Source organism: Galeopterus variegatus, unplaced genomic scaffold, assembly GCF_000696425.1.
Source record: "Galeopterus variegatus unplaced genomic scaffold, G_variegatus-3.0.2 Scaffold482, whole genome shotgun sequence".
Taxonomy (NCBI): domain Eukaryota; kingdom Metazoa; phylum Chordata; class Mammalia; order Dermoptera; family Cynocephalidae; genus Galeopterus; species Galeopterus variegatus.
This window is the reverse complement of record NW_007726593.1, coordinates 371,974-388,258: the sequence shown is the minus strand read 5'-3', so window position 1 is coordinate 388,258 and position 16,285 is coordinate 371,974. Positions and strand designations below refer to the sequence as shown.

Here is a 16,285-nt window from a genome sequence, read left to right as displayed (position 1 = left end):
TCTGTGACATTGTAGAAACTAGCTCAGACTCTGCTGCCATCAACTTGATCGTGTGGCAAGGAACATGGCATAAAGAGGTGGCCGTCTATTCTAGACTCAGTGAGTGTAACATGATGGCAAGGAATCCAACTGTCTCAGCACAAGGCGAAAGTGGGACGTTTTGTCTGTTTTTTGTTTTGTCTGCCTTATGTTACACATTCATTCAACACTTACTGAGTATACCAGTCACCGTTCTAGGTGCTGAAGACATAAAATTGAATAAAACTCTAAAGGATCTCAATGTCTGAATCAGAGAGACAAAGAGCCCCAATACTGCAGACAAGTGTCACAACTAGAGGTACAGCAGTACCCCTTTTCCCATATTGTTGCTTTCCAGGGTTTCATTCACCCATGGTCGACTGCAGTCCGAAATATTAAATGGAAAATTCCAGAAATAATTCATAAGTTTTTCATTGCGCGCTGTTCTGAAGGGCATGAAGAAATCTCAAGCCGTCCTGCTCCATACGGTGCAGGGCATGAATCACCCCTTTGTTCTGTGGATCCACACTGTCTATGCTCCCTGTCCATTAATAGCAGGTGTAGCCATCTCAGTGATCAGATCGACTGTCATGGTGCTTGTGTTCAAGTAACCCTTATTTGACCTAATAATGGCCCCAAATCACAATGATAGTGATACTGGCAGGCTTACTGTTATTACTGGTCTAGTTTATTATTAGTTATTGCTGTTAATCTCTTTCTGTGCCTAATTTATAAATTAAACTTTATCATGGATATGTACATATAGAAAAAAAAACATAGTAAATAGAGAATTTGGTGCTTCTGCGGTTTCAGGCATCCACGGGGGGTTTCAGAACGGGCCCTCCACAGATAAGGGGGACTGCCGTATGTAAATATGCCCTGAAAACAAATAGGAAGAAGCATTCGACTTGCAAGGAGTAGAGGGCATGGCTTGGTCAGAGATGTTCCAAAAAAGAGACGTAGCTGAGCTGAGTCCTGTTTACCAGAATTAAGTGTGATGCGACTTGTGTAAAGTTCAGAGTGGGAAGAAGCGCAGCTTCTTAGGAGAACCCCAAGAAGGCTGCAATGGTACCCCGGGCCACGAAGCCAGGCTTGGCTCTACCAGGTTACTTGTCTGTTAACAAGGGTGCCTGCAATGCCGCTAACGGAAGGTTGACGGGTCTGTAAAAACGTATTTACAGTATTCCCATAAGTCACTACCATGACAGTTCTTTTCCCCAAATGCTAATAATTACAAAACAATAATGACTAATATTTATTTTAACAAGCTCACTTCTAAGCACTCTGTATACATCAACCCATTAAGTCATCTGAACAACTCCATGAGGCAGGTCCTATTATGCTACAGATGAGAAAACTGTGATAAAGTCATGTAAGTAACTTGACCGACGTCATACAGCACAAAAGCTGAGATGCCAGGACTCAAATCAAGGCAGGTGGACTCCAGAGAACGAATTCCTAATTACCTTATCTTGCCTCACATACGAGGGTACTTCAAAAAGTTCATGGAAAAATAAAATTAAAAGTTCCCTCCGTGAACTTTTTGAAGACCCTTGTGTATGAGCAGATATTCTTCAGTATATAAAAGTCATTTAAAGATTACATTACATGGGCCGGCCCGGTGGCGCACTCAGTAGAGTGAGGCGCTTGGGAGCACGGCGGCGCTCCCACTGAGGGTTCGGATCCCATATAGAGACCGGTCCGCTCACTGGTTGAGTGCGGTGCGGATGCGACACCGAGGGTTGCGATCCCGTTACCAGTCATGAAAAAAGACAAAAAGGAAAAAAAAAAAAAAAAAAAGATTACATTGCAGACCACAGTTCTTCAAAAATATCAAAGAAAAACAAAGTTGAGTATTTCACAGAAGAATCAATAGATCTCTTCCATCTTTCTCTTGGACTACTGCACTCATGTTCAGGTAGACTCTAGACATCTATCAGTTATTAGAAAAAAGTCACTTTAATCTACTATAAACATTACGAAGACTCTGACCTTGGCAGATTATATAAGGGGGCCATCCGGAAGCAGGCGACCACTGCCCTCTTCCTCTGCTTAGAGAGGAGTTTGTGCCAAACAGCCTTTTTAGACCTCTGAGGATGTTCCACCTGAGGTAGAAGGACACAAATAAATAAATATTTACATCTCGAACCACCCTTGCAAATACAGTATGAAAACAGCTGTACCTTTCAAGTAACCTAAATGTGGAATTTCAATTCCAAAAGTACGTTAAAATTCTTATGGGAAAGTCCATGTCTAAAAGTTCCCCAAAGCCAAATTTGAGATAATTTCAAATGCTACATAATTTCCTTAGTAAAAATATCATATTTTCCCAATAGTATGTATTTCAGAAGCCATGTTTTCTCTAGAATCAAAGAAATATAAAATTATTCTATATAAAGTCATTTTGCAAAATTTTCTTCAGTTCTTTATAGTTCTTAAACATATTTTCTGCCTACACAAAAAATTACCCGTTCTTATTTATGTATCCATCGAAACTAACTTTATCATAAGAGCTACAGCAGTAAACAAAAGTAGAGACAGTTAAAGAAAATTCTAGTGTTCCTTAACATAACAGAATGAACAGAAGATGACAACGCTTTGTGAACACAGTATTAGAAGTGAGTAAAAGAATTTAATTTTGCAAAAATGTTAAAATATGTATCTATTTTGTTAGATAGGAACAAATGAGAATTCAAAAGTTACGGTAAATGATGCAAGCAAACTATTTTGTTAACTAATGGTGTCTGGAACTACAAGAGGAAAAAGAGATTAATTATAACTATTAGAAAGAAAAAAATCCCAACATGTGATTCTAAATTAATTAGTAATGTCTAGGCAATTGAGCACTGTACTTCCCAGGTTGTAAAATCTCCGGCCCCCACATTTAGATTTCTGGAAGAAATAAAAATGTTATGTTAGCTAAAAAAAGTAAAACCAAATTTATTATTCTTTTCAGTAAAGGGTCAAAACATGAATGGGACAATGCCTGAAACTTTAACAAAGCAACTTGTTTAATTCAAAATCACTTATTTTTCCCTGCATGGGATCAGTAAACATTTTGACAACTGCCCACTTGATGAGTGTGTTCACTCATGAATCATTGTCGAGCCTTATCATTGTAGGTGAAAACAGAATTAAGGGTGGTGTTGTTCAATTTAAAGTTATGTTTTGATATCCAAGACTGCAAATGGTAGCTTTTTATGGCAACACAGCATTCTGCTCATCATGGCTGACAGTCGACAAACATATATTAAATACCTAGGTATTGAAGATACAGTAGTGAACGTGACAGAAGAGATTCCTGCCATCATGAAGTTTACCTTGGTAGAGCATTTCATTACACAAGGAAAACCCTGGAATGATAGGCTTTCCCATAAGTCAAGTCAATAGTTATCTGTAAGATCTGTGATCCAAAGGTGAACACCAAGACATACCTGTAACTCTGGATGTCTTGATGTGCTGATGTGTTAGCTTGGCTAGAGTTTGAGAATTAGGAAATTCAAAGGAGAGACCCTACTCTCATGAGAAAAATGGCCAGATGTACAATACAGAATATACATCTAAAACGTTGCTGATACCTGAGATAAATTAAATCAACAAGTACTTCCTGTACACCTACTGTTTTTGCAATGACTTTAATGAGTTAAAATATCCTTTGCAAACTACTCTGTGACTCAGTAAAATTAACATTAGAATGCGGTATTAAAGGCCTGAATTCTACACACTGATTTCTATTCTTTGATAATTGTTCATTTCTTTTTACTCTGAAATCCTCCTGTCATGATAAAACAACCCTGCCATATCCTTAACACTTTTAAGAATACTTGTTCTTAACTAAAATCTGATCCCCTTACCTCTTTCTAGATAATTCCTACTTCTCCGTTAAGATTTACACAGGGATCATGTGCCTGTGCTTTATAACTAGATTAAGTGTGGACTCCTTTCATACCCTGCAGTGCATTTTATATCCTAGCACATCTGTATCATTACATATTTACCTGTTTATGTGTTTATTCTCTACTACAGCATGGGCCCCTTGTGCCCAGGGACAGTTGTCATTCACCAGTACCCGTTGAGTGTGATGCTGCCATATGGCAGTGCACTCACTGAATGGCCAAGGCATAACTGGATGCTTAGTGAAATGAATCTCATTTTAGAAATGTCATCATTCATTACGATCGAATATATGATATATGAATATAATAAGACATAATCAGATTTCAATAAGCTTCATTTAATGCACTTAAAATTCATTCAAGCAAATCCATGTGTATGAAAACCAGGAAGAATTAAAAACTTATAACAGAGTAATGCTACCAGAAATGGTCTTCCAGTAGCCATTTAATTAATATTTAATAATCTTCTTAATTACATATATAATTAAGGAAATGGAACTCTATGACTTTATATAAATCACTTAAAATTTCATTGCCTCAAGTCTTGTAATCTTCTGATTAATGATGATTTACATTTATTTAATATCTCATGAAAATATTATGCTAGTATTCAGGGCAAGATATTAAGGTCCAAGGTGTTAGATAATGTAAACACATGTTAATAGCCATATGGTCTAAGAGCATCCTAGTTCCTTTAATCTCATCAAGTTTAGTAATAAATTGCCTGGCAATGGAGAATTTATTAGCATTTGGAGGGCATTTGAGTAAGCAAGAAGGAAATTAAAAGGATATTGCTTTAAATAATATCCTTATGCTATTTACCTGGCCAGGGTAGGGGTGGAAGTACAGATAATACAAAATAGGAATCAAAGCAAATGTTTATTATTACTATGTTAATATGTTCAAATATGGCTAGATGAGGCACAAAGTTAAAAAAAAATCTTCAAAACATTTAGGTAGCAAAGGTCACATAGGGCAAATTATAACTTTACATTCAGTATGAAATAACCTGTCAGGTGTATAAAAGTCCAATGACAATCACCCCCTTAGGTTCACACTGAACTCCCTCAGTCCGGTGTTATTTTGCTGAATGGACTTCATGAGAAATAGAGAATATGTTTCTGTATTGCAAAGATTTTGCTTGAGTCAAAAGATCCCTTTAACTAAAATGTAACCCTCTGACTGCTGATATTTCAAGTATTACTGTTTGGGAAATTCTTGAGAAAAGGTAATGAATAAGCAAATCAAACACAGTGAGCTTAGTAGTATGAAACAGGATACAATTGAAAAATTATGTAAAAACACTTTTCTCACATGGTTTTAATATCACTGCATTACTCTTCTCTAAATGTAATTTGTTCCTGATCTTGGAGAAAATTGGCTCAAAAAGATCTCTAATATAAGAAAAGGCTAAGCAATTCACACACACAAAAAACCACTTCAAATATTAAACCAGTATAATACAATATCTCAAACACATTGTTATAAGCAGTAATAAAAAATGATGTGAGTATAAAATATTTGAAATCAGGTGTAACTCCTACATTTTTGTTAAGATAATTTAGAGTTAAGTATGCAATCCTAATTGTCTGTATGATTTTAGAAATATTTTGAAAAAGACAGTAAAACAAATGCCTTTATCTCCCTCCAAAAATACATTATTTACATATTGCTACACAAATTATAAACTTGGAAACTGTGTTTATTAGATATTAATTGCTCCTGACATATATTCACATGTTCTTTCAGTCGCAGTTAATACATTAACACACATCCTCTTTTAAAAATATTTTTATGTGGTTAAGGCAAATATGATTGAATCAACACAAAGTCTGACCTGTTCAAGATGAAAAAGCACATTTGCTATATCCAAAACTCTTTCTACTGTCTTCTCTGGATCCGAGGTATCTTCGGTCCTATTTGGTAAATCTTTGTAAAGAGCCATTTGCCATCTAATAGCAGGATCCTCTAACTGCAGAAAAAAGAAATGTTTATAAAATACAAAATTACAGTCTCAAGAGGGGAAGAGTTGCTCTACAATTATGTATTAAGTATAGCACAGTGTTAAAACACTATGCAAACTTGCAGTTACATAAGATTAGTAAGTCCAGAGCTCTAATGCATAGCATGGGGAGTACACTTAATCATACTGCACTGCACTGGACATTAGCTAAGACAGTAGATTCCAGGTGCTCTTATCACACACAACAAAAAGGTAACTATATGAGGAGATGGATATACTAATTTGCTTGACTACTGTAATCGTTTCATCGCATACAAGTGTACTTCAAAAGGATCGTGTAAAATAGAATTAAAAGATAATACAAATCTTTCCATGAACTTTTTGAAGGTCTCTCATATATGTATATTACAGCATCATGTTGAACACCTTAAATATACACAGTTAAAAAAAAATGTAGAGAGCAAGACAAATAACGTCCCTATACTTACGAAATCTATTGTCTGGTGGGGAAGACAAATATTAAACAAATGCTTACAATTTTGATGTGGGCTACTAATAAGAAATATAAGGTACCATAAGATTTAACTTTTGTTGGTGGTTGTGAGGATTTCCCTAAACAAGTGAAGTTGGAACCAGGATAAGGTTGGAGATAGGGAAAGGAAGTAGATCAGACAATCCTTTCTCTTTTTCTTCCCCATTCACTGTATAACTACTGAAAGATTTACATGTTTACTTTTTAGGCAATTATATAGGACCACATTTAATATAGGGACTCTACAACGAGCCTAGTCTCCCTGAAATAAACACACTGAATAATACAGATCACTGGAGGCCTATAAAATCAAACCCTTAACATAAGGAAGAGTACACATTTTACTTTTTAATATTGTCAAATTTCCTTAGTAAAAGATATAACTGAAGTCTTAATGTTTTTAGAAAGATTATTATAAATCCTTGGAACTGACAAATATGAGCATCATAGGGGACAGAGCACTCACTTCAGATAAATAATAAAGAATAAGCACATCACTAAAAATGGACAATGCAATGTTTTCATCTTTGTCTTCCACTTTGGAATCCCCATTACAAGTGGGAGACTGAGTGTCATAACGCCGAAGTAAATGGACAACATCTACAAGACCACACCTCCCAGTCAGAGAAGGCATAGTTTGCAATGTCAAAAATAACTTGCATCTAGATGCAAACACAGAGACACAGCTTTGTACATGAATGACTTATTAATATCATTTGTCTATTGAGAAAATAAAAATACTTTCCTCCATATACTTTTTTTTCATCTGATGACTGTGCTTCGTACTTCTAGATTTTAATCTACATTTTTACTTCTATTTAATAAATAAATACATTTAATAAAGTATAATCTTTATTTTCTCTAACATAAAATGACTCCTCCAGCCTCAGGATGACCAGCTCTACAATTTTAAGAGAATATATTCAAGAAGGAGCTAGAAAAAAAAAGAATTCATTTTTTTGGAAGTGTGTATATCTCCATAATATGCATGCCTAACTTCTAGCATAAGAAAATATCGAATAAAATGTCAAAATGAGCATATATTCATTACCTCTTTATTTTCAGGTCTCATTCACTCAGAGGTAAAATACTGACTATAAATGTTTCCTTTTCTGCTCTCCTCTGTCTTGCTCTCTCCTCAATACATAATCTAAGTTGTCCAAAGTATCCTACAAGTGACCTCGAGGATATAAAGGAAGAATTTCTTCCTGCTTATCCAAGTCATAACCACCTGTATTTGACCATTTCCTGGGACTGACCTAGATCCCTTCTTAAGAGGTAGTGAACAATTCCCATCAGTAGTGGTTATTCTAGACCAATGGTTCTCTAAGTGTAATCTGGGGTCTCTTGAGGATCCCCAAGACCCTTTCAGGGGTACATGATCCCCTCAAACATCCAAGTATGTAAAAACATCTAGTGTCTCTTCCTAAAGGGGGAAAACACTTGCAGTGTATGCTCTCCCCTGGAGGTTCAACTGGAAGATTTATGAACATTTTTTTAAATGTTCAAAATCTTTTTGCTATCTGAAAAGAGATCATACTCTAAAAGGAATTAGTCACCTACTCTGGAAGAGTTATTACTAAATGCATGACTGAGTACACATCAAAGTTCACATAAAATTTGCTATAAATAAATATTTGTTCATTGTGAATATTGTAAAGGAATGTCTTGTCATTATCATATTATACTCCAAAGTGCTAAAAGAAAAAGAATATGGTTTAGATCTTTGGAAAGAGACATTTTAATACCCAGAAAGGCAAACGTTATATAGCTATTACTACTTACTGACATTTAGACATTTACATAATTTTAAAAAGTTCCTCAGAAGGGACACCAGAACAGAAGCAAATAGGCTGAGTTAAAGTAATAGTAAGACTTCTTAAATTACTAACAGTTTCTGTAAACAAATGAATAATTTATTCACTGGTATGAAAAAGTTCCCAAATAATACTAAATGATCACTGGACTGCAAAACTATTTCTAACAATTCTTTCACCCACCATTAAAAAGTAGGTGTTATACCGGCTTCCATCCATGTTTTTCTTCTAAAGGTATATTACTCTTCTTGGGTAAACTCATTTATTCCTATTGCAGCAGTTCACCGTTCCCACCATATACTAATAAGTCTTAAATGTACATATTTAATTTCTGACCACTCAATTCAGTTTCTTATGGACACCTATCTCCAAGTCCCAAAGACCCTCAGCTACACAAAGAATATAAGCAATCTTTACTTCAACTGGTGACATTTTTTTTTCAAAGTTTGACAATCTCTGGTGATCTACTTCAAAAATACACCACTTATCATTTTTAGAGCTTTTAATACCAAAGGATTTTCAAGTAGGAAAATGAATGATTAAAATAATATATTTTCACTACCTTAATTGGTAAAGTAACTTTATTTCTAGTATTATTCTAAAGAGAGATTGACAAATTTAAAGATATATTAAATCTGCTTTAGAATAAAATTTGGCTTACCTTGCCTTGTAAATGAATATTACTGCGGATTATATCTCGTACTTCATCCTCAGTGTCTTTCTGTCAAGAAATATATGTTACTTAAAATGACTCACAATGCATCAACTGTCACAAGTCAGTAGAAACAATGCAAACCTCTTTCAAACTGGTATATGTCTGACAAACATCTTTATCAGAACACATGCCACAAATTCTGGGTGTTCTCCTTCAGATAATTTGCAAATATTGCTGTACCTTGAAGCCAGACTGCAAACCTACTTTAACTGCACAGTAAGTGCATTAAGACTCAGTGGAACTAAGTTTCCAATCCATGACAGGAAGAGGGCCAAAAGCATGTTCCCTTGGGCTCAAACAGAAGTTTATCTCCAGCACTGTCCCAAATCTCCTCGAAGTCATTTGTAGCACTTAGTAACTTCCTCTAAAATCTATGAACAGCAGGGAGCACACATTTGAGAATCAAACGCTAGACAACTGCCACCACCTCCCCTCAATTCACTCATTTCAGGGTGTTAATCTCTGGATATAAAGAGAGGTGCTTCTCTGTGGGACTGGAAGTAGGGAAAACATATCTTCCAACTGCCATAAATATAAATAGTAATTCCAACGTATATTTTTGACAGATTGCTTTCTCATCTGCATAGCTATGAAGAGGAAAAAGAGGGGACATAAAGAAATATTGAGAACTTAAATCTTGATGCTTGCAAAGGAAAAGAGCTGTTGATTTAAAAGTCAACACCTATCTAACCAAAACTGGCACCGAATATTACACTTCCAGTATTGAAAAATAACCCTTCATAAATGTGAATACACTTATCATAAACTTTTATAGGAGTCCATATGAAATCCATTTTTTTTTTCACTACCAGAGATTTGTTTGTGTCTTCTTGGTTTGGTTCCTAAATATGCCCCAGAATCATTAACATAACTTAGAAATAAGAAATGGTCTCCCCCCAAAAAGGCAATCTTTGTATTTGAAGGCTAGGGCCTGTCAGAAAAACTGCTTAATAAAACATTTAGTGCAGATAAAATATTGACATAGAACAGTGAGACAAAGGAGACTAACACTCCACTCTGGAGGTCGAGGATGTAAAGGAGACTTACCAGACTCAATCGATTTTTGGCCAGAGCAATCAGCTCCTGGTCCCCAGGGGCACAGATGTTCAAACCAATGGGCAGCAGCCGCCTCAGAGCCGCCACGATGAGAGAGGTCTGCATGGAATACCGGTCCCCTTTGCGCCTTATCTTCTTCCTTTCCTGATCAGAAACAGCTGCCTGTGGAGCAGAGGGAAGCGCTGGGGTCTGTGCCTGCTTCTCTCACATTCAGAATCTTCATTAACTTGACTGTCGCTACGTCTCCCCTGTTTTTGCCTGCTCCCTGTTTTTGAAAAATCCTACTGTTCTTAGTTCTGATAATAATTTTTCGCTTTCCTTCTTAGCATCTTTTGCTAATTTTAAGTCCTACTCAGATTCCTAGGTCATTATAATTCACTGGTATGCATTTCCACGTAATTTTTAGAGGAAAAATGCACAGTGTAATTTTAGGGAAGCAAATGAATATATAAAAAATCCTGTGGTAATTTCAGATACTGTATATTTTCTAAGTTTCAATGCTCAAGCAAAAAATATTTATGAACAAAGCATTATTTTTGTTTTGACAAATGCTTGCTTTGCAATACATATACATACATAGATATTGGGTGTGTCTGTGTGTGTATATACATGGTATATATAAAACTTTTTATTAAAAACTTTATATATAAAACTTTTGTTTTATTGCAAAACACATTTTCCTTTTATATAGTTTGCAAACTACAAACTTGTTTCTCTAGAGCCTCAATCCCTCTCTAGCAGAAACAGAAGCAATATACTTATCAGTGTTTCATAAATATTCAGGATTATCTGTATGACCATCTTAGATCTGAATAGTGCCAGGCCACTTCAGTGCTCTCTTGTGATTTTTTTGAGGCTTATGCTGGTGCCACAGGATCACCTCAGATGATGGAGTCTAATTTTCTCTGAGTATTTCTATTAAGAGAGTATGTTTTAATATCAAAATTAAAATAATTGTCCTATATCCACTTCTTTGAAAATGTTGAATTTTTTTTGTGGCAGTAATTCAAACTTGGAACATAGTTCCATGATAGTGACATATTGTAATAGACTTGGCTATTAAGAAAAAACAAAAGATAATTTAATATACAAATTATTTGCTTTACTCACATGATGTGGAAAGAAGTTTTCAGCATAGTGAAAGTAGGGAAACAACTGAGCCATCATATAGTAATGGTAGATTCTATATTATATTAATAATATAACATGCATTGTATAATATATTATAATATGATATATAATTGCACATGTATTATATTTTGATATGTTATATCAAACCTATAATTTTCTGAATTATAGCAATAAGAGTCATATTTACATTCCAGTGGAAAGTACTTATTGCATGGATCCCATTTTTATATGTACCAACACGTAAGAAATTATTCTTAAAAAGTTTATAAGAAAAAAATATAATATTTATTTGTACTATTAAATTGATTAACACATAAAAGTAATGAATCAGTGGTTTAAATGAGCTCTTTGTTTAACTGGAAACATAACTAAAACAATAAAAATAATTACCCAAATGAGGAACCATCATCCTGAAAATTAAACAAACTGATAGAAATTATACAAATATACTTCTTTCCAATACTGGTAACTTAGTTTCAGCAAAACAACATTCCTCAATATATTAAGGCTTGAATTTCTTTGGTGGTGTGATTTTCTTTGATTTTAAGTTGTATAGCTCTTCTGGTTTTATGTTGTATAAGTAAAAGGAACTTATATCTGGTTTGACATTCATAAATATAAGTGATTTTATTAAAAATAATTTAATTCAACATTAAAGGCAACTATAAATTGCTCAATTTTGAGAAGCACTAGCCAAATGAATTCCTAATAATGCTCAAACAATAATCTTGCTTTCTATCCCACAGAAAATCTGTAACTAGAAAGAGAAGTTAGTAAACCTTTAAACACTTATGGGTGGAACTAACCTATGGTTAGTACAAAGAAGAAATTAAATCTACAAGCAACCAAATATCCTTGTGTATATATATTGGTTGGTTTTGTTTGTTTGTTTGTGCAGTGCCTGTTTCCTCCCCAGACTATGGAGGTCCATTAGGGCAGTGGCCAATCCTATTGTGTCCCTCTGTACTTTCAAAACCAAGCACTGTGCCATGCCCACAGAGCTGCTGAATAATTTAAGCAGAACCACTAAAGCTACTGAATTTGCAAAATATTTAATCTTCAATATATTCCCTAACATTTAGATCATATATGAATGAATATGTAATAACATGGCCAATATCTGGGCACATTTAAGGAGCAAAGTGTGTAAACTGAGCCTTCTCCTAAATCAATCAATCTCTGTCTCTCTCTCTCACACACACACAAACACAAATATCACTCTAACAATTTCATCTAAAATACTCTTAAATGTAATAGATGACCAGGAAAAAGGCAGGAAAGCATGAAGCAGACTCTCCTTAAGACTGTCAAGCTTCTGCTGAATAATTAAATGAAATGGGATGCCAGCTGCCTCCTCCAACCTCTCCTTAGGACCCAGCTAGGAACAATTCATTTTTCAATACTGAATTCAAATCCTCACTGCCCAATGAAATCTTCTTTGACTCTCCTATCGATGTCTGCCTCTAAAATGTCTCTAAGTACTTATTATTCATATGATTGTTAGATATTCAACTGTATTTTAACTTTATCATTGTATTACTACAATAATATTGGTTAAAATGTGTTGGGTGCTCACAATCCGTGAGACACTATACACACATTATTTTGATCTTTATCACCATCCACTGAGGAGAGTGACATGGCAAACACTGTGCTGATGTGAATGGGTTTGGGATTAGTGATGGTATCACAGTTATGAAGAGGCAGCGATGGCACTCCCGGCTTATCTGCCTCTCAAAGCCAAACTTCTTCCTACACCCAGAGCAGGAAACAAACACATTTTTAACTTGTTGTACTTATCTCCTAGCCTTTCAATGAGAATTTACAAATAATTTTCTAATATTCCTAGACTGAAATAGCCTACAAAAAATACAAAAGGTATTTATTTTTTTTTATAGTTCAGATATACTAATTATAAAAGTGAACTCAGCTTTAAATGCACAAGGCTAGTCACATTTCAACAGGAAATAAAATCTTTAAAAATAGGATACAATTCTATAACACAACAGGCAAAATCCATTATTTTTTCCTCACTTCAACAAATTAACAGAAAATCTGTAATAAATGTTATCTGTATAAGTTTTAAAAACAAGTTATGAAATTAAAAACGTCAGCAATGCTAGCCATACAATGTGGTGACATTATATAATTTATACCACTGCAACAGTGAGTCAGTAAAAGCAAAGTAAAATAAGACACACAAAAAAGCCTAGATTAATGACCAAATTCCACATTTTAAAAGTCAAAATTTAATTTAACTTATCCATATTGAGTAGCTACTAGGCTCTAAGTACTGCACTGAGCTTTAGAGTTACCAAGTAAACAAAATATGTTCCCTGCTCTCAAAGAATGGAGAGTGTAACAGAAGTCACAGTTGGGCTGCAGGAGGAGGGACCAAGTGCCTTGCTAGGTAGGAGTAACCTAGGGCTACGAGACCACATCTGGGAGCAGAGAAAGAAGCTGCGCTGAAAGGAAAGCACTGGTGTGCTACCTACAGGTCCATCCCATGTGCACTGACAAACAGAATCCAAGTACCAACGCCACGTGCTGCAGTCACCACCACTATGACCTATGTCCCTACAAAAGGCACAGCAGGTGTCCATGCAAAAACGTGGTCACTCTCCCTCTAAGAACATTATTGCCAATTTTATGTGCACTGGCCTCTATCTGCCTCAAGAGTTACACACATTTTGCTTTAAGTCAAAATGAGGTCCCTACCCTGGATTGCCATATTCTAAACTGGTCTGCTGGTCTCACTCGATTTTATATTCCCTTCTAATCTGGGGACTGGTGCCTCATACAAATAGTGATTATCCCCTGCTTGGGTGAATGGCTGTAGACTGATACGGGGCCATGTGTCCTCTGGCTTGTGTGTCTACGCGCATTTGGTCTAAATCTCCCCCATTCAAAGGGAATTTGTTTTTCCTTCAGGACTCTGAGAGGTGGGTATGTCTGCTGTTTTGCTGCCTCAGGCAGATGATGTGAGGTCTTACTACAGGAATCCGTGAGGTTTTCTGCATCTCTTGGCTGTCAGCATTGCAGGAGAAGCAGCTCTCTGCTCATTCGGCCTCAGATGCGATACCAATGGCAATCTGGCTGTTTGCTCTTGAAACCAGGCCTGAACAGCACAGCTTTTGGGATAGACGTTACTCATCCCCTGACTACATCCCACTTTCAGGTCCTTCAGGCCACCTGTGGTTCAGCAGAGCCCCTCAGTAATACTGATAAACTTGTAGTTACTATGCTTCTATGGCCAACAAGTCTGTCCAAAGGCTGAAACACATGGACATCAGGATTCCTTTACCAAAGCAATATAAAATATTAGAGTATTGACTCCATTGTTTGAACTAGAAACATTATTTCTAGGAAAAAAGTTTATGACACTTGTGTAATACAAAACTACGAACACATGTTCAGGCAAAAACAAAAAAAAAATTTAAACAAGGAAGATAAGCATACTTAGTATTTCTAAATTTTTAAATTTTCTTACTATTATCTTCTGTCTTGTCTCAGAGTGCTGGTAGTCATATGTTTAAGAAAAACGTTAAATTTTTTACTTTGAGAAATCTGGGGGGTGGGGTGAATGTTAAAATGGAGATGATCCTACCCATTACTTTCAATTCTTTTTTTTGTGCGGTAGGAGTAAATGCTACCATTAGTCCATGTTTACAGGAGCCTCAGTATAGTTCATAGGCTGTGCAGTGCTTTGAGAGAATACTTTGACAATCACTGGACTCGAATGATGGAAGAGAGGGAAAAGGATGTCTGTACAGGGATACACAGACCTCTGCTCTAAAGACCTTTGATGCATCTTGCATTTGAGGATACACTGGAATCACTGTCATTCTCCCAAAGGAAGTGTGGACCCTCTTCCTTCCTTCCTCTGTGCCTTTCTCAACACTGGCCTAAACTGACAACATGCTGCCTTAGCAGAAAAATTTACTGACAGTTTTCAGTTTACAACATCTGTGAAATCTGTCCTCTTATTATAGCACCTCCCCAATCTTTAGGTTTACTGTCAGCCCAGAGAGGAGAAAAGTCATCTGTGCGTATGCCTCAAGAGCATTCACAAGGAGCAAGAGCCTGTAGCAGTCCAACACATGTTCTACATAAGGCGAGGCTTCCGCTGGCATTAGCTTCTAGCTCACATGTTACAGTGCAAATGTGTGGCATTTAAAACTCTAAAAAAGACCAGGCCTTTCAAGTGATGCTATTCTACTGCCCTGGTGACAGCCAGTAAAGCAGTTCTGAGGAACAGGTGGCTGTAGAGTTGAACGGAGGGGGTCACCTCCCACAGCAGCTCTCGTCCCACAATTTGAGTCAGAAGAGGCTGATTTCCTTGGCCAGAGTACCACTCTAGTTTGCATCTTTGGCCATTTGGCAGCAAACTATGTGTGCTACCACATGTAACACATTTATTTTTCTTATTTAGTGGTAATGCAAAAGATAAAGGCATGAATTTCAGTCTTTTGAGACAAAGTTCCTCTCTTCCCCAACATGAGTGGTAGAGAAAACGAAAATCTGTGTGAGGACCTGGAATTCATCCAGGTGGTTTTAAACAATGCAGCTAATTAATTTGACTTCCATATGTCTGGCACACAAAGTACAAAAATACTCACTCTTTAAGACATATCAGCTAGTGATGTATATAGAATGCTGACTGGCAATTTTGTGAGTGTGGTACATGCATGTGTATGTGCCTGTGTGGGTGGGCATAGGTGGGTGTGTGTGTGTTAAGCATGACTTTATTCTAATGTTTTGACAACTTGGCACTTGGCTGATCCTGTAGAGACTGCCCCTCCCAGGGCTAGGCAACTCCTAGAGAAGTAAATGACTCACCTGAGAGCCTGCTCTTCATATACAAATTAACAATCCAGAGCCCACACCCCCTACCTTCCTGATCAAGCTCTCATATCATGGACTACTATCTACCAGCCCTAATTATCCCAGGGACAGGTACCAGACAACTAAGGACAACCCCTATGCCCCAGAGCCCATGAAAATTATTCAGACTAGCCAACCACAAACCTTTACCCTGCCTTGCTCCTTCCTTCCCGCGAAATCTACAGGAGAGGCTCTTGCCCACACTTCCCCCTCACTCCCTCTGCCTCCGCACCAGCCCCGGGGCTTCTCCGAGTGGCCCTGCATGGCATGCTG

The 16,285-nt window shown here is 36.5% G+C and overlaps 1 protein-coding gene across 3 annotated transcripts in view; it reads right to left on the bottom strand.

Annotated features, from left to right (window-relative positions):
- RYR2 (ryanodine receptor 2 (cardiac)) overlaps positions 1 to 16,285 on the bottom strand; it is a 204,261-nt gene that overhangs the window by 85,720 nt on the left and 102,256 nt on the right. For all 3 annotated transcript variants that reach the window (XM_008569233.1, XM_008569234.1, XM_008569235.1), the window contains 4 exons: positions 9,989 to 10,159; positions 8,888 to 8,947; positions 5,752 to 5,886; positions 2,011 to 2,123 (listed from right to left, as the gene is read on the bottom strand). In XM_008569233.1, coding sequence (XP_008567455.1) covers positions 2,011 to 2,123; positions 5,752 to 5,886; positions 8,888 to 8,947; positions 9,989 to 10,159 — 479 coding nt within the window. The remainder of the gene's footprint in view (positions 1 to 2,010; positions 2,124 to 5,751; positions 5,887 to 8,887; positions 8,948 to 9,988; positions 10,160 to 16,285) is intronic.